The sequence below is a fragment of the Mirounga angustirostris genome, unplaced genomic scaffold (assembly GCF_029215605.1).
Source record: "Mirounga angustirostris isolate CCGP_5_RB_7025 unplaced genomic scaffold, mMirAng1.0.hap1 SCAF_2, whole genome shotgun sequence".
NCBI lineage: Eukaryota > Metazoa > Chordata > Mammalia > Carnivora > Phocidae > Mirounga > Mirounga angustirostris.
In genome coordinates, this window is record NW_026991710.1 from 104,587,533 (window position 1) to 104,607,896 (window position 20,364).

The 20,364-nt window shown below is 34.5% G+C and overlaps 1 protein-coding gene across 2 annotated transcripts in view; it reads left to right on the plus strand.

Moving 5' to 3' along the window:
- The window catches only part of FAT4 (FAT atypical cadherin 4), a 176,773-nt gene that overhangs the window by 81,947 nt on the left and 74,462 nt on the right, over positions 1–20,364 (plus strand). For both annotated transcript variants that reach the window (XM_045880480.3, XM_064585034.1), the window contains 3 exons: positions 10,954–11,215; positions 12,754–13,104; positions 19,197–20,119. In XM_045880480.3, the coding sequence (XP_045736436.2) occupies positions 10,954–11,215; positions 12,754–13,104; positions 19,197–20,119 (1,536 nt within the window). The remainder of the gene's footprint in view (positions 1–10,953; positions 11,216–12,753; positions 13,105–19,196; positions 20,120–20,364) is intronic.

Genomic DNA, 20,364 nt, shown 5'->3' on the forward strand with positions numbered 1-20,364 from the left:
GAGCTGAAGGCAGATGCTTAACGACTGAGCCACCCAGGTGCCCTAAGACCAAATCTTTTGAGATGTTTCAGGGACCCTCTTGAAAATCCCAAAGTTAAATCAAGGTCAAAAAAACTTCGTTTAGAATTTGATTTTTAGGAAGGTTGTCAAAAAATATCAAAAGGCTTTAAGACCATAGGTCACTATGAAATAATATTCAGTTATCTATTTAACCAAAGTGACAATTAAAGACTTCATAGGCAAATATAGAAGACTTCATGGTTCTGAGTAAAACTTAATTCTTTTAATATTGAGAGTCCTAGGCTTAAGTAATCAAAGACTTGATAAAAACAACACAGGAAATTATTTTGATGAAACACGGAATTCTTGTTTTTTAGGTATATTACTTTGAAAGGTAAGGAAATCCTTTTATAATCTCCAAGAAGAGCAGACCAATGGACCAAGAAGACTTTGTCCTTTTAACAGACAGAAAACCAAATTCTGATTTTACACCAGCTTACTTTTGATATTAGAACTCATTTGCTTAATTAAATTCATTCTGATCTTAGCCAGAGTTGATCACACATAAAATTCCTTTCACTCATTATTTTTAGTGGTTTTTGTTACATATATTAGGATTTTTCACTTTTAGAAGCCTTTGATTTCTAATGAAAACTACGAAGTAAGCAATTATGAACTGTCTTTTATATTAGCATTCTGTGGATTGGCAGACTTATAAAAACTTTTTTATAATTTCTAGAAACATGTACTTTCTCAAAGAAAATTTCTCAACATGGCATAAAACATGTTTGCCAATGAAACTATCTTTAGTTTCTCTGTAAAAGGAAGCTAAAAGTGGATAAGCTTATGTTCAATAACATGTTTCAGTATTTTATTTTATTTGTAAATGATCTGGATATTCAATGGCTATAACTTGACTCATAACTTAACCTAGCAAAACTTTAAAGTTTCAGATTACCAAAAAATTTGGGAAACCTAAAAAGTTTACCTAAAACTTTTTATACTACTTATATCTATTTTATTTACTTGTTAAACAATTACATTTAGATTACTTATGAAAATTTCATCATGACAAGTTATTTTTATTGCTGACAAATTTATAACAGAGATAACAAAAACTTATTTGATTAATCTAGGTAAAGTAAAAATTGTATGACTGCATTATATTCAATGTTGAAAACTCTAAGGACATGTATATTTTAATTAAAATAACAAATTAGTTTTAATTGAATTAGTTTTAATATTGAACATTTTCCCAGATTACATGAACCCAAAAAGCATTTGGGTTAGTTTGCATTATATTTTTGAGAATTTTTGTGAATATTAAATTTATATAAGCTCATATTTATTTAAGCCAATTAAATGTAGCTCTTTCACCAATTAATTTTAGTAATACCATCTGGAGGCAGAGGTGGTAGAATTTGCTACCACCAGATGGTATTATTAAAATTAATTTATATATATATGTGTGTGTGTATATATATATGTGTGTGTGTATATATATATATATATATATACACTCACATAAACATACAGAAAGAGAGATATTGGGGCACCTGGATGGCTCAGTTGATTTAGCAACTGACTCTTGGTTTCAGCTCAGGTAATGATCTCGGGGGCATGAGATTGAGCCCTGTGTCAGGCTCCGTGCTGTGGGGAGTCAGCTTGAGATGCTTTCCTCCTTGCTCTTCCCTGCCCCCCTCTCTACTCCACCTGCTCACCCTTGCTCTCTTTCTAAAATAAATAAATAAGTAAATAAATAAATAATAAAATCTTAAAAAGAAGAGAGACATTGTAGCTTCTATATACTTAATATTTCCCATTAGCTCAAATTCTAAATTACTTCCTTTTTTTTTTTTCTGATAAGAATTACCTCTCCAAAGTTCATTACACCAGCTTACTTTTAACATTAACACTTAGATCTCGAAGGCACAGTGAAGAATGCAAGTTATAAGCTTTTAAAGATAAATAGGAATGTTTTGGGATTGGTAAAAAAGAGTAAATGAACTTTCAACTGCCTCTAGAGCTGGATTTTTACTTTTGCAAAGATTTGTAAGATAAGGACAGTTGCTCTCAATTCCTCAAAGAATTGGGTTGCAACTTAAATGACATCATAGGTTGATTCACCCATAAATCCTTTTACAAGGGCTTTAGAAGGTTTTTCTTTCCCTCTGGATTCATAGTTTTGTTTTAGCTTAGGGGAGAAAGCCTAAAAAAAATTCTTTTAGGCTCTGGAATTTGGCCAATTTCTGACCACAGAGCTACTTTTTAGTTTTAGCTGGGACAAATAGTAAATATTTCTGGCAGTATTGTATAACCCCTTGGACTGAAGAGGTGTCCCCAAAGAGGATGCATAAGATATTTTGTTTTCCTCCTTCTACTGGCTGCTACAGACAGAGATCTGGGAGAGCTGACTCTGGCAAGAATTATCACTCTTAGCTGGCCTCCACTAGTTTTTTCAGGATCCCATCTGTAGCTCTGGTATTTACCAGAATTTGGCTAGGTTTTTCATTATTTTTAACTTTAGTTTTCCCTTGGCTGTTTAAGACAATAGCAACAGTTTACCAGAAAATCCCTCAGAGTCCCATCAACTTTGGGAAAGTCCCATCAACTTTGGGAGATCCCCATTAGCAATGGGCCCTCCTTCAAGAGTAGACGTGTGGTGTCTGTAAGGTCATTAACTTGGCAGATTTTTTGCTTATGGCCACATAAAGGAAATTCAGACAGAGGGTTACTAGAATGTATACTCAAATAGAGGATAGAGGGAAGCAGCAAGACTTACATACATTAGCCTTATGTTTTTTTGTTTGTTTGTTTTTAGGTACCTTTTATACCTTGAATTTTTCATTAGCCTTTTGAAACAAATCTTTTAATGAAGGTATTTTGGAATTCTGAAGACTTTCAGAGGTTTTTGTATGCCAATTAAAATAGGTATTCCATTCTGTTTCTTTGATTTGGGAGTCCTCGCTTTTAAATGCACTTCTTAAATGATCTTACCTAATTGGAATGTTCCTTATAATGGCCACTGTAATTCTAGGTTATAATTACTTGAGGGCTGGCAGCAGTTTGCTAGGACCGTAGGCACAATTGGGGTTTAACCCACATTTTCTGTCCAGCCATATCTAGCTGCTAATTGGGTGTGACTCACTTATCTGCCCAGCCATATCCAGGGCTCCCAACCTGAGAGATACCAAACCAAGTTCTCAGGACACAAAACAAGCTTAGGAAGATTTAGCTATTTTTATAAATATTTATCTCTTCCAGGACCATAATCCTTAGACATAAAATAACCAGGTGTGTAAGAAGGTAGCAGAAATTCTTTAGATTTTAAGCATCTCATTTTTATTATAATTACTTTTTTCAGATAAGCCTTTGGGTCTCTCAGAACCAAGCTAATACCTAAAAGGGATGTGCCTCTCGGTTGGTGATTGTACAGTGTTTCACAGGGTACCTCTTGCATGGAAATTTGCTTGAGATTGGCAGGAGACCTGGTGTCAGTTTCACTTATTCCATGACGAACTTATTCTATTACAAGAGTCTTTGATTTAGGTGGTAAGCATCACAATAGCTTTTAAGTGATTGACCAATGCCCACCAATTTTTGCAGCTTTTTGGCCTCTGAGACCCCTGTTAGCAATAGCCTTTATCTACATAAAACAAGACAAACATGTGCCTCTTAACATGCCAGCAGTAACCAGAAGATGTTATTGCAGACTGGCCAAGAGAAGGCTGTGTGCAACACCGGCATTTCCCAGTGTAGATTAAAGCAACAGCCTCCAGCAAATGGGGACTGTGGACTGGAACTGGGGAAAAGACTAAACCAGAAAATTCCAATAGAAAACTACAATCTGGACACTGCAGATTGTAGGTGGGGAAAGGGATTCCAGTCTACTGGGGGATTGCAGACTAAATCAAGAGCTGGGGACTAAGGTTTTGGATAGAAGCATCTGCCTAGCTCGAGCTGACTCACTAAGTCTTGGAATGGAAGGCCAATTAGGTTGGGAGCTCAACACAAAGAGAGCAGTGCTCAAAACCAAGAGTAACTTACCCAACATCCTCAGAAATAGCTAGAAAGACAGTGAACTCAAAGGAGTTCCTTGGGTCCTGAACCTGTGTTTCTTGTCCCTGAAGCTATTGAAAGTCTTTTTTAGACTTGCCACTGCCACCAGATCTGTTACACAACACAAATTCAACTGAGTAAATTTACAAATTGGCTTTATTCAACAGCTCATAAATCAGGCAGCATCCCATTTAACGAGAGAAAGGAGCTCTGCCAATCTGTAGAAAAGAAATGGTTTTTAAAGGCTAAAAGGGGGTGGAAAATGAAATTATTATCAAAATGTATTTTTTTAGACAAGGTCACCTTCCTAAGGAGAACAGAAAGGGTCTATTGAGTAGATTACCTAACTAGTACTGACAAAATAATTCCATGTTGACTGGTTAAAAGTTACATTCCTAGAGTTCAAACTGCAATGAAATTCAGTATTACGTCTTGGTTTGTTGACATGGGGCTTAGCACAAGGGACTCCATTTTGGGCCTACTATCTCTTTTTTAACAATTGAGAAAAATTTTTTCCAAATTCTAGCTACTATTAAAAGTTATGTGACTACTTATATTATTATTGATAAGAGATGTCATCAGCTATTATTTAGGAAACACTTCATTTTCTTAAAGCTCATCACTGATAATATATATTTGGAAAGCTCAATTCACAAACTTTGATTAACTCTCATTTAGAAAAGTAGTAAACCTATGATCCAGCAATTGCACTGCTAGGTATTTACCAAAAGAATACAAAAATACTAATTTGAAGGGAGACATGCATCCCAATATTTATAGCAGCATTATCAACAATAGCCAAACTATGGAAAGAGCCCAAATCTCCACTGACTGAAGAATGGATAAAGAAGTTGTGGTTTATTATATATAGGAATATATATATATATATATATATATATATATATATATATATATATGTTTATATATATATATGTATATATATATATATATAATATATTACTCAGCCATAAAAAAATGAAGTCTTGCCATTTGTAATGACATGGGTAGAGCTAGAGAGTATTATGTTAAGCAAAATAAGTCAGTCAGAGAAAGACAAATAATATATGATTTCACGCATATGTGGAATTTAAGGACCAAAACAAATGATCATAGGGGAAAGAAAGAGAAAGAAAAACCAAGAAACAACTCTTAACTATAGAGAACAAGCTGATAGTTACCAGAGGGGAGGGGGTGAGTGGGATGGTGAAATAGGTGATGGAGATTAAGGAGGGCACTTGTGATGAGCACTGGGTGTTGCATAGAAGTGTTGAATCACTAAATTGTACACCTGATACTAACACTACACTGTATGTTAACTAACTGGAATTTAAATAAAAACCAAAAAAGAAAAAACAAAAAAATGTGAAGAGTTAAAAAAAAAGGAAAACAGTTAAAAAAAAAAAAAAAAGGAACCCATGCAATTGGTACAAGATGATTCACATTAAAGACATGTAACTGTAGTGACTCTCATTGGCTATACTTTCTGTAGGACTAGGACAAAGAAACCTCCTTTTTAAGTGGTTTATTCAAAGAGTGAAGCAATAATCATGTAAATTATAATAAATATATATCCTAATGGAATATACTATTCTTTTAAGAACTGATTATTTGAAAGAGATGCTATGATGTTGATACTGTTATAATTTTATATCCCTCTCTATTTTTTCAAGTTATGACAAATAAGGGTTTCTACAAATACAGTGCTGTCTGCATATTTAAGTTTCTCCATCTAACTTTTTTGTGTGTGTTTGTGTGTATGAGTGCACATAATTGCATTGCCTTCAAGTTTATCTTTTGAGATATAGTTATATTTACAATGAGATCTGAGGGAAGCTGGGAAGATACTTATGTGTCTAGGTATTTATATCAACATTGTTTTAGTGTACTTTGTTTTATTTCTATTGAGCTTCATTTTTTAAGTTTTAAAAGAAGTGTAAGTACCATGCAGTTGTTATCACTTAGACATCCTAGTATGAATAACTACTGAGGGGTGCCTGGGTGGCTCAGATAGTTAAGCGTCTGCCTTCAGCTCGGGTCATGATCTCCAGGTCCTGGGATCAAGCCCCGCATCGGGCTCCTTGCTCAGCTGGGAGTCTGTTTCTCCTTCCTCTGCCTCTCCCCACTGCTCCTGCTCTCTCTCTCTCTCTTGCTCTGTGTCTCTCTGTCTCAAATGAATAAATAATTAAAAAAAAAATGCTTTAAAAATAAAACCTACTGAAATGTAAGATGATTATATCTAGGATATGCAAGAAGTGCATCTGGGGTGAGACAAGGTGTGGAGTTAAAGGGCAGGAAAGTGTAATGTCGTGCAGAAGAAATAGACCAGAGAAATGGAGGAAGGGTTATTTGAAATTCAGGGGGAGGTAGGGATGCTGACAATTTGTGCAAAGTGTGACTGCCTGAAGGCATAAAAATCACCAAGTACTCTGTGATCAGATCTGTTGGTGGGGGAAGGGAAAGGCAGGAGAGGATGGGAGGGAGGAAGTAGGTTTACCTACAATTTTAAAAGAAAGGAGGACTTTTTTGTAAAACTGCTTTTGAACTATGATTTTTTAAAGATTAAGCTCATGAGGTTGCTGTCCTTCTTGAATACATTTTCTCTTAAAAATTTTAGTAGCTTTTAAATGATCACTATTTCAACTCATGATGTGAGGAATCAACATTTCTCTGGCCTTATGCCCAATAGAATGGATACCTCAGCTTTCTATGGCCTTCAGAATCATTAGCTGTTTCCTTTATTGAGTAGCTTGCAATGAATTAATATTAATGCTTTTAGATAAACCTTCATCCTATTTTCTACTCTATCCTCAACTTTTTACCTCTTAGTTGATTTTTTTTTTTAAGAGAGAGAACTGGGGGAGGGGCAAAAGGAGGGGGAGAGAATCTCAAGCAGACTCCATGTCCAGCCCAGAACCAATGTAGGGCTTGATCTCACGACCCTGAGATCATGACCTGAGTCAAAATCAAGAGGCGGATGCTTAACAGACTGAGCCACCCAGGTGCCCCTCTTATTTGAATTTGAAATATATATATATATATACACACACACACACACACACATTTGAAATGTTTTCTCTCTTACTAAGTCATGGCTGTTTTCTTTCTTCATCTAGTTTGAATAAGACTCAATATTGAATGAAAGGGTTTTCTTTTACTTTGTAGTTAGCATTAAATTTTCCCACAACTATCCAGTGGACTGGTTTTAAAAGATTAATAGAATTATTTAAAATACTAATAAATATGTAGGTCATTAGCAAACTATACATCAATACATTCTTTATTAGTTATACGTTTTTCTTTAATTGCTAAATCAAACATAAAAATATTAGTATGTTAGAGAAATTCTAGTAAGGCACTGGAGAATAATGCCTGGGTAAAGGAATTGGTTTTAGGAAGAAACATGTACATGTTGAACTTAATTTAAATATCATTTGAAACATATGTTGGATCAAGATACACATCTTTCAGAAGCACATGACTTTGTCAGTCTCTTGTTTCCTTTTATAAACAGAATTATTATGCTTGTAATGGGCCAGGATACTCAAGCTTTGTTTCATGGTACCGTACTTGTTTTTGAAAATACTACTTAAGGTTATAAAATGCATTTGCAATTTATAGCTATTTACTTTTAGAATTCCTTCCATGTGCTTTTGTCTCTGTGGTTCCTCAGGAGGGTAGAATATTTTTAACCAGCATTATTTCCACCACACTGCTGCTGAAATACGATATTTGTTTCTCGTGGTATTGCTGATACTGCATATTTTGGATATTAAATAAATAGACTTTTCAAAAGACCTAATTAAATCATTACTCTTGGCCAGACATTTTCAGACATTCACCAGAACTATTAATTCACTGCATCAGCTGATTTTGAATATAAAAAACTGTTTTATCAACATAATTTGATGCTTTTGCTTCTGTTCAGAAGAATTATCATAACTTAGGAGCATTAATTATGACAGTTATTTTGTGGACAGGACATCTCTAAATTTCAAACCATTTGTGTAATAGCTTTCAATATGTTTTTGTTTCTTTGCCTTCCCCTAATTTCCAAATAATTGCCATTTTTAATAGGTCAAAATTGAATGTAGCTGTTTTTATACCTGGACTGCTTTACTAGACTAATGGAACTTAGTGAAACAGAATAAATAGTACAGAATGTAGTCAGATTAAAAGTCTAAAATTCTTATTGAATGTTTTTGTTAAACCATTCCATTACAATAAATATGTTAGCTACCCCATGTACACCTGAATATACAAGATACATGTGGTATTGTGTTAAGCTCAGCTATTCCATTACTAAATTAAAAGGTGCTTTGAGGCATTGACTTTACTAAATTTTAAGATTGGCTTGGAGAATGCAGTACAAAAATGTAGCAAATGCCACTAAACATGTATTTTGAAAGAGTATTTTTGCCTTTGACTGTTAGAAATCATGCCCTTATACGTTTGACCATGAAGGATGAAACATATCTAATCTGTGAAGGAAAGAATGGAAACCGTGGGTACCATAATCTCCTGGCATACCAGCCTTATAGTCCTACACATCCTAAATTTATGTTCTTCCCAATATCTTTCTTGAGAGTTCTTAGCCTGGATATTTTGATAAGTAAATTTCTAGAGGTTAATAATCGTAAAGAGCATGCTTATTTTATGTAAGTATATTTAAATCAAAAAGGAATTTTTGGAAGTCAATGATTCCAACACTAATTATACCTCAGTGTCAAAATGCAACAATGACATACAATAGGAAATCAGAAAACATACTTTTCCTGGGATATATAGCAACTCAGTTGTATTTTTATTTAAAGTATTCATTTACAGGAATCTATCCTCAAATGCACTTAACCCATTACATAAAAACAGAAATAAAAATAACAGCTAACATTGTCATATACTTTCTGAAGGATCATTCTAGGTTTTTTACATGTATGAACTCATTCAGTCTTCACAATGGCCCAGTGTGGCAGGTAATGTTATTGTCCTGATTGCACTGATAAAGAAACATCAGCTCATAGAGGCTGAGTATAAGGCCCAAGGACACACAATTAACAAGTGGCGGAGCAGATTCAACCCCCAAAGCATCAGATCTCAACCAGTACAGTGTATAATATTTAACTCAATATTTTAATTATAATATACATAATTAAGAAACATCTAAATCACACTGCTTGTAATTTCAACATTGGACTGTCATGTTTATAATATATTTAATATATAATATATTTTAAAATAAAATACATATAATGTATTTTAAAAATACTATGAGGTTAGCATTCCCCATCATCAAATCCAGATGGGTTCTTTACTTTAAATTCTTTTTTTTTTTAAGATTTTTAATTTATTTATTTGACAGAGAGAGACACAGCGAGAGAGGGAACACAAACAGGGGGAGTGGGAGAGGGAGAAGCAGGCTTCCCGCCCAACAGGGAGCCCAATACGGGGCTTGATCCCAGGACCCTGGGATCATGACCCGAGCCAAAGGCCGACACTTAATGACTGAGCCACCCAGTCACCCCTTTACTTTAAATTCTTCTAAATTTCTTTTTTTTCTTTCTTTTTTTTTTTTTTCCACTTTGCTAAGATCTACTCTCTCTTGAAGCCTTCCCTTTAACCTCAATTAGTGCCTATGAAGTGATGTGCTTAAACAGCGTTGGGCACTTAAACACGTGAAGAATGCTGTGTTTTTCTCAACCTTTCTGTGTCCTCTGCCAACTTTCTAGTTTAGACTTCAAAGTTCTGAGGGCCACCGCTCAAAGATCTAAGAGTACATAAGAAATCACCCCTGCTTTCATTTTACAGAACATGGACTTGGAACCTACAAAGAATACAGATTGTAGAAAGTTTCACCTTGAGGAACTGAAGCCCCAGCCTCTTGGGGCCAAACTCTACTCACTCTTTGCCTTCTCCGGTCTCTCCCCACTCTAGTTCTTCCTACAATATCAAGAACCTTGAGAGATTGCTTCCAATTAAAACAAGATTAATATTTTCTTGGCCATAAAATTCAAGGCAGTTTGTGTTGCAGTTGAGATTCTCAAAAATATACCCATAACCTAACATGTTAGTTTGACCTTCTTCTTCTATTCTTCATTTAAACTCTCCACTCTAACAAACTGTTTAACAGTGAGTAATCCAGACATATCATTCTCCTTCCCTCTGCATTTTTGCTTAAACTGAAATGTTTCCTTAGTCCTTGCTTAAAAAAAAAATTCTACAAGCCCCAATTCAGCTCCATATATACTCTCCTTTATTATCTTCCCTAAAGAAATCAACTCAAAATAATCCATCTCTCTTCTTGGTTCTTACAGTGTCTATGGCAAGCCTCCTCCACTTAGCACTTGTCTCATTTAATTACCTTCTCATGCTGAATCAGAAGGACCATGAGCTCAGAGTCAGGCAGACTTGGGTTTGAAATCCACACTAACACTTGCAGTGTGACTATGTGTAAGTTAACCAGCATCTCGGAACCCAGTGTCTTCATTTGTGAAATGGCACCTCATGAAGTTGTGAACTGAAGTGAGAGGATGCATACATAGTGCTGTCACAGTGCCTGGCACAGAGCCATCCTTCAGCAAATCCTCTGGTTATGCGGTTAATAGTAGTAGTGTCATTTGTATTTTCTGTAGCGACAACTTGACTCCTTTCTATGTGTACATTTTATGAGTTAAAACATATATATAGCTAATACTGATGGCTGAGATTTTCTGTGTTATTTAATGGATAAATGGTGAAAGATGATGTAATATACTACTTTGGTTTGTTATCTTTTGAAATCTTTTAGTATCTTATCAAATAAAGCCAAAAGCCTCACTTTGTCGAATACATACTCAACATAAGAAATGATGCCCTTTACTGTTGTACTTCTAACAACTGAGATGCGGGTCTTTTCCTCAGGGTGCAAATGCTCTGGTCACATACACTATCATTAGTGGAGCTGATGACAGTTTCCGCATTGACCCTGAATCTGGAGATCTGATAGCAACCAAGCGGTTGGACAGGGAACGCCGTTCCAAATATTCTTTGCTGGTTCGGGCAGATGATGGTCTTCAATCCTCAGATATGAGAATTAATATCACTGTCAGTGATGTGAATGACCACACGCCCAAGTTCTCCAGACCTGTGTACTCTTTTGACATCCCAGAAGACACAACCCCAGGTAGGTGGCACACCCTTAAGTATGTTTTGCAAAGATCGCTTTTGACTACAATTATGGACCATGTTTTGCCTGCTCTTAATTAGTGACTAGTTTTTACCATATGCTGCTAGGTATAAAAATATATGTGCTAGGTATTTTAGTCTGTTAATTAACCACCTTCAGTACAGTTCCCCCCCAAATTGCTAGACTTTTAAGAACAAATGAGGTTAGCAATTCATCTGATTACCAATTACAAATACTTCTGTTTCTGAAAGTATTTGTGATGAGTTGTTAATTTTTTTGGCAACAACAGTTTTGATACTGTTTTCCCACTTTATACTCTGTGATATTTTACAGCCCATTTAAACATTTTATGTGTTAATATCATTTCTAAATGCTGACTTCTAAAAAATGGTCATATAATATGTAGTTTGCTACCTCTGCATCCATTCTGAGTCAATATACTTCAGAAAGGCATTTGCAAGACAAGACTACATCTTTATTTTTAACATATTTTAATTGGTTATAAAAATTAAAATAAATGGATATTTTAAAAATTCTAATATGATTATAGTGTTATGTAGACAAAGCAGAAAGAAAAGCACATGAAAATCTGTGAATACTAGCTCTAACACTTAGAGCCTGTGTGGCCCAGGGCAAGTTCATTCATTACTCTTAGCTTCAATTTTACCTTCTGTAAAATGGAAACAATAATTCCTGTTAGAATTAAGGTAAAGGTTAATTCAGAGAATACATCATATATACCGTAGTTAACATGGGGCTTAGGAATTAGCATGTACCCAGCAAGTGTTAGTAGAATCTCGTCCTGAATTGTCAGCTTGCCTCTTTGAACATATTATGTTGTGATTGTTGAGTTTGAGTACTAAAGATCCATATTTCTGGTGTGTGTTTGCTTCATTTCCATTATTGGAAATTCTTATCTAAAATTGAAATTTTATTCCGAATTACATTTGGAATGATTTTGCGTAATAAGGCATATGTTGTGGAAACTCATTTGACAAAGAAATTAAATATTTATAGACTACTCCTTACTGCAGTTTTCCCTTCACTCCCCAACATGAGTTGTGCAAGTCCTTCATGAAATTATCATCACATTTATTTCTGCCTTAATTATAGCACTGACCACACAAGCTATCAAGTGATATCCACTGAGCTTAAGTCTGCATTATTTCTGGGGACCCCTACTTCCTGATACTAGCAATGGGCCCCAATATATGTTCACTGCAATCACCAATATGTTCACGAATTGGTAGTGCCAGGCAGAAAAATAGTGTCAGAAGTATTATTTCTCCAGAACATTTACACTGTAACATAAAATTTACTGAGTATTTAATATGCTATATGTTTTGTTAATATTTGGGAAGGTTGGTATCAGTGTTAATATAGAAATCTGCAGACTGTTGTATTCACTATATTTTCATAGGGATTCTCTAGTTAAAATATTTTCCTGTACAAATAAAATTTGTTGGTGTCTGAATATATTCTCTTAGTAATACCCTTATCCCATTAATTTTAGGCTATTAATTTTTTTTTGATAGGTTCTTTGGTAGCAGCTATTTTAGCTACAGATGATGACTCTGGTGTGAATGGAGAAATTACATATATTGTGAATGAAGATGATGAAGATGGCATATTTTTCCTGAATCCAGTTACTGGAGTCTTTAATTTGACTCGAGTATTAGATTATGAAGCACAGCAATATTATATCCTTACTGTTCGAGCTGAAGATGGTGGGGGACAATTTACTACCATTAGAGTTTATTTTAATGTACTAGATGTAAATGATAACCCACCTGTTTTCAGCTTAAATTCATATAGCACATCTTTAATGGAGAATCTACCTCTAGGATCTACTGTTCTTGTGTTTAATGTTACCGATGCAGATGATGGTATGTACTTTATTTTATACACTTAAAAATTTATTAAAAATGTCCACAGATTTATATTATTTTTATTTACTGTGTTCAGTTGTCACAAAGAGGGACAGATTTATGATTTAACTATAGAGGATTAAAATTAAGTGCTTTAAGCTTATTAGAAGGATGAACTTAGGTATCTACCATGATTATTTTTGTAATCTGGTCAGTTAATAAATGACTCCTATCAAATGGAAAAAAAATAAGTGCTTTATCAGTTAAATTCTTATTTATAACAGTTACACAGCATGCACTGTTATCATTCTATAACCTTTATTTCCCTTTTTACAGTATCACAGCTTAATAACGTAGAAGTCATAAAACAGCTTTTTACTAGTTTTTTGTCAGATTAATAAAAATATTTGTATATATTATTTTAACATAAAAAGGATAAAATTTGGAAGCAAAAGGAAAACCAGCATTTTAAAAAATACTTAATGCATAATTAGTTTTAAATTTCTGACTGAAAAGTTCTAATAATATTCTAGGAAGCTTTCATGCTTGATTCAAAGGACAGTCTCAGATCTCTTTAATTTATGCTATATAATCAAGTTGAGATTTTGCTTTAAAGCTAGACTTCACATGTGTTTGATTTTATTTATTGCAAAAGCATTTGACAAACTTTCTTTTAAAATATAACTCTCAAAAAATAAAATAAAATATAACTCTGCTGGTCTTTCTTCTAAGATGTGTTTGTCAATACACATATCGGATAATACAGGACTAGAGATAACATTGTGCAGATTATCAGTCTTTAACTGAACTGTTTGGAAAGTTAATACCTTGTTTCCCCTTTTATTGGATGAGTTCAATGTCCTATCGCTTGAGAAAACAAGGGGCAGAACTTTAAAGAGGAAATAGGTTTCTAGCTTGAAGATATGCTTAGTGACATGGGCCTATCAATCTTAATTTAGAATTTCCTGATTCTTACTGACTTGGATGAATGACTAAAGTAATTTCAGAATACCATCCTATCTCAACATTCTCCTCTATACTTACATAGACGATCCTTTCAGGATTATCTACAAGTGTCCCTGAGAAAGATATGAGGGGCAAAAAGCACAGTATTTTATATATGTTTCAATTCATAAAATTGGAAATACTTTCTTCAGAATTCATGAAGGGCATTGTGAAGTTTTCCCCTTTTATGTTTAAGTAGTTAATACTGGTCACAGGAATATATATAAAAATAGAAGAATCTGTAATACTAGTACTACTACTGTTGTTGCTAGTAATATTAATAAGAATAACAGAAATTTATGGCATATTTAGTAAGTAACCAGTCTAGGCCTAAGAACATTGCTCACCCTGTTTCACGTACATCAGCCCAGCTCAGCTCAATTAGACTTTGTAGACAATTGAGCTTAATCTCTATTTTGGGAGTTGATTTCTCTATTATAACCTTAGTTTATCTGCTCCCTGGATATGAATATCTTATTTGTCCTTGTGACTGGTCCTGACTTTTCTGTAGTGAAGAATTTTCTGCCATGTTTCTTTGTGATTCATTATTATGCATTATAGAGAGACCGTTGTTTCATAGGATTGTGTGCGTCTCTGGGCTAAATTATATTTATCCTCATACCTTCAATTATCGGGAACTGAAAAATAGCAAATAAGAAACTTTCTTTGTGAAAATCTGCTGGAATATTCCACACACACATATGCACAGACATACATTAACCATTGACTTCTACTTACTTTTCATGCATTTTTTTCCCTTTAATTGTGTTTGTGTTGGGTAAAAAGTGTCAAGCTACATTTTTCCATTGTTTTAGTTTTGAATACTTTTATCAGTGTAATTTCCTGTACCTTGACCTAAAATATAGGACATGGTTCCTATTCTTTCTGAATTTCAAGGATTGTGATAAGACTGTACAAGGGTAACCTCGCTTATTTAAAATTGCCAACTTGGTCACACTGAATAGTTCTCAAAGTATTTCACAAACAGTATTATTTAGACATTTTTTTAAAATAACAAATTCATCTTGGGGCACCTGGGTGGCTCAGTCGGTTAAGCATCTGCCTTCGGCTCAGGTCTGAAGGGTCCTGGGGTCAAGCCCCGCATTGGGCTCCCTGCTCAGTGGGTAGCCTGCTTCTACCTCTTCCTCTGCTGCTCCCCCTGCTTGTACTCACTCTATCTCTCTGTCAAATAAATAAATAAAATCTTAACCCCCCCCAAAAAAAACAAATTCATCTAATCTCTGATCAAAAGTTTCCTGATGAGGAAATATTATCATCTGAAGAAATTTTATATAAAAATAAAATTACTATTTTCTGTTCCCTATACCCAGATTCAGAGTTCAACATCAAATTTGAGATTACAGAATCTTTTAATAAGAATAGGTCAAATATCTTAACTATTTTCATAAGATAAATAGTGTATGTATTAATCTCAAGGCTTCCCTATATACAGTGTAAAAAGTATTATATTGAGGCAAACTTTTATAAACTTAACTTCATGGAAATATACTGGCTTTGATAATTATTATGTTATTATCCTAGAAATAAATGCATATGCTCTTCAAAATATTGGGAGTCATAGAGTGTTCTGAGAATAATGCAATGGTAATGCTGAATAAGTTCACCTGTCCATGCTTGGTACAATTGCAGGTCATTCAAATGAAAGGAGTTTCATATTCTGGTGACTTGGTGACCTTGTTGGAACTGCTTAAAGATGCATAAAGATGAATGCCGTCTGAAGCAGTTCCATGGGTTACAGCTGTGTGATACGTAGACAAATGCTAGCTTATCGTAGCATAATTAGACAACGTTTTCGAACTGTAAATGAATACACACATTTCATAACAGAATTATATACCTATAGTTATGTGCTATATTTCCTGGAACTAAATTATTCCTGAGACTGAAAAAAAAAAAAAAAAACCAACACAACCACACACACACAATAAAACTTTCAGAAGGAATCATGTGACTAAACCACTTTCAGAACATTGAACACAAATGGTTAGAAGTATGAACAGTTTTAAGTTTAAAGACCTGGTGAGCTATAAAACACCACTAAAGTCAAATTCTGATACTTATGGGTAGATTACAGATTTTAAAATAATGTATGTACTGTTTCATGATTTGAATATTTGATGCAAAGAACAGAGAAAGACAAATGGTCTGGCCTCTCTATTTTTTTGGACACTACAAATGTTTCTATCTATCCACATCTCTTTTCTAGCTGTAGAGCACATGCCCAAAGTCATTTAGATTTGTCAGAAATGAAAAGTTCTTTTCTTTACAGTAAAGTAAATATAAGCGGCTTTTGTGGCCTGTAATTGTAACAATAAGGATTCATGAAGTTCCTGAGATGAGAGCTGTTTTTTCGATGGTGTGGCAGTATTTTGTACAGGAGTTGTTATATTTTTATGTTTATATTCTCAAAGATGATTGTTATTGTGAGTTCATTGGAATGGTATTTAATATCTGTATCTGTCATTTTGAATTTGAATATAAAATCAAATTTTTCTTTTTTCATAATTCTTGTTAAAGTTTAATATTTATTACTTATCCCACCCACCTACCCCACCAAACCTTTTCCCTTAAAAAAAGAGGCTGCTCTGTTGTTTACAAGGAGGCTATAAAGTCTTGGTATCATGTTCTCTTTTTGCCTCTCAAATTTAGTTGTTTACTCAGGAAATAGCAAACACTGTGGACTGAGGGTGTTCAGATCCTTGCTTTAATTGCTTGCATTCCAATTGATTTATGTAGAAATGCTAGGCTATCACTTCGTAACCATGTGTACTTTTGTCAGTTTTTCTAATTTCTTTTGATCTTGGGCATGAAAGATTTTATATGCTTTCACAGAACTAAATTTTATATCTCTGCTTGCTGGTATTATTTTATCCAGATATTTTCATAACTTTTTCTCAGTAATAATTGGATCTGAATTTGTGCCTCAAAGAATAGGAATTCAAAATTTACTGATGGATTTAACCATAAAAAATGCAGAAAATTTCCTTAGTAATATGACTTAAAAATATATAAAAATATAAATTCAAATTAAATTTCTTTCTAGGAATATATATATATATATATATATCCCTATATGTCACCTATATAAAATTTCCATTAATTGCACCAATTGATGGAACTTTTCTTTGCACCAGTTGATGTAACTTTTTCTTCCCTCATTCCTGTGTAATTTTAAGTCAAGGGTTGAAGAAGGCTGTTGACCTTGTTCAATCCAGATCTTAAAATTCTCTTTATCTCCTGCTGGTAAATTGACCTGTGGCCTCCATTAGCTTTATTTATTCATATTTTTCCTGATCTTCAGAGTCCTAATTATTCTGAACTTTACACTGCTTTGTTCACTTGTGAATAGTTTAAACAAACTATAAAGATTAAAAGCCACAACTCATAATGAAGGGGAAAATCCAAACTTTTCAAAGATCTACTGAATCCTTGTTTATCTTAGAAATTTTTACGAATAAACCAGCATCTAAAAGTTATTTTCATACATATTTCTTCTCTCTATCAACATACAGATAAAGGATATTAGATAGAGACCATAAAATCACAGGAAAAGAGAAATTCTAGCATTTTTTTTAAGGAGCAGACAAGCTTACCTAGTAGAAAAGAAAATCCCATTACTCTACTCAAACTCGCCTTTGTAAGGAACCTGACAAGTTTCAAGAAAAGATAAAAGCTAACTCAAGTAGTCATAGAATCCCGAGAAAGTATTTTGCAAGAAAAAAAGAGAAAAAAAGTGATTAAATTGTTCTAGAAGACTCTTGGCACAGAGTGGACATCATTTCTGACACCTAAATAGTTTACTTAAAAAAAAAAATTTTTTTAAAGATTTTATTTTTAAGTAACCTTTACACCCAGCACTGGGCTCGAACTCACAACCCCAAGATCAAGAGTCACATGCTCTACTGACTGAGCCAGCCAGGTGTCCCTGATGCCTGAATAGTTTAAATTAACTTCAGAAGTAGAGGAGCTATTTGTAAGCAATTAATGTAACTCAACAGATTTTCCCTAGTGTAAAACCTCAGAGTATAAAATCTTTATTAAGAATGAATTATCTAGAGGCACAATATATTTCTTAGCAACGCTTATAATATCTTACAGTATCCCAACATCTTTAGGATAAGATATAAAAACGTACATGGCATTATGCACAAATGAAGAAAACACTTCTGGGGCAAGAAATCAGTTTTATTTCTGTTTTCACTGCTTATCTGTTATTGACTTTTAAATTATTTACTAAAAATGATTGGCCAATCCACTCTCCACTCATTCGTTTTAGAATATTCTGTGCAATCATTTTTTGAAATGAGAAATTATGTATATATTTTTTTACAATTAAAGAGTGACACATGTTCCTAGGAAAAATAGATAAAATAGCATCTAAATATAGCCCAATAAAAGTGTGAGCATTTATATTTGCAGGCTCTTGTGTATCATTTTACTGCTAACATTTCCTTCAAAGAATACTTTTAAAAGACATTAAATGTACATAATAAAATTTGAGAGAGAATTATTTTCACAAAGGCCATTAGCCAAATGCTTAATAAGAATTAAAAAGTATTTATTGGTTCTGACAAGAAATGTAAAAGTAGACTTAAAACATCCATGGCTAATGCCGTACATCAGAAAATTTTATTACCCTTCCCTGAAAATTGGTGTCAGCCTCGATAAATTACTGAAGTTCTAAATGTTTGGCTAACAGTAGAGAGTGTGGCACTGTTAATGTTGAACCCTCAGGAGCTATGTTACAGAAATAAGGAAATGTATAGAAATATATTCACTCCCTGGAATATTTTTCTCCTCTTTATTTTTGTAATTTAACATTTCAACATCGTAGTGAATAGCAAGCAGTATATAGATCATTCATTTGCCGATTTTAAACATCTTTTCACATGAAAAGTTAACAGGCAATGAATTATGTGTGTGTATGACTTACAAAAAAATTAACTGCAGCTAAATCATCCATAAGGTGTGTTTGGGGCGTCATCTATCAAATATGCAAGTTTTATCTCAGAATTTTTGGTGCAACTTAGTCTGTAATCAGCATGCATTTGGGAAAATTTAATTTTTTTTCCCTTCCATTTCAGGCATCAACTCCCAGTTGGCCTATAGCATTGCTTCAGGTGATAGCCTCGGTCAGTTTACAGTTGACAAGAATGGTGTACTGAAAGTCCTTAAAAGTTTGGACCGGGAAATTCAGTCCTTCTACAACCTGGTTGTTCAGGTGCATGACCTGCCACCGCTTCCAGCCTGCAGATTCACCAGCACTGCCCACGTCTCCATTATTTTGTTGGATGTAAATGATAACCCACCAACATTTCTTTCCCCTAAATTGACATACATTCCAGAAAACACACCCATTGATACTATTGTTTTCAAAGCTCAAGCAACGGACCCAGACAGCGGCCCAAACAGCTATATTGAATACACCCTGCTAAACCCTTTGGGAAACAAGTTCAGCATTGGAACCATTGATGGTGAAGTGAGGCTCACTGGAGAACTGGATAGAGAAGAGGTTTCTAATTACACTCTGACAGTGGTGGCTACAGACAAGGGTCAACCAGCTCTCTCTTCGTCTACCGAGGTTGTAGTTATGGTACTTGACATCAATGATAACAACCCTGTTTTTGTGCAGGCCTTGTATAAAGTGGAGATTAATGAGAACACACTTACTGGAACAGATATAATACAAGTATATGCAGCAGATGGAGATGAAGGTACAAATGGACAGGTTCGCTATGGCATCGTTGATGGTAATGCCAATCAGGAATTTCGCATCGACTCTGTCACAGGGGCCATCACTGTGGCTAAGCCATTGGATAGAGAAAGAACTCCCACTTACTCTTTAACTGTTCAGGCAGCAGATCGTGGCAGTACCCCCAGAACTGACACCACCACTGTCAGCATTGTTCTACTGGATATTAATGATTTTGTTCCCATGTTTGAGCTGTCTCCATATTCTGTAAATGTCCCCGAGAATTTAGGGACACTGCCCAGAACAATTCTTCAGGTTAGTATATTTAAATTAAGCAAATATTGTGTTCACTCTAAGACATCTAATTTAAAAGTCCACCCTCTCTGGGGTCCCTGGGTGGCTCAGTCAGTTAAGCATCTGGCTTTGGCTCGGGTCATGGTCTCGGGGTCCTGGGATCAAGCCCCACATCGGGCTCCTAGCTCAGCAGGGAGCCTGCTTCTCCCTCTCCCTCTGCTTCTCCCCCTGCTTGTGCTCTCTCTCTCTCAAATGAATAAATAAAA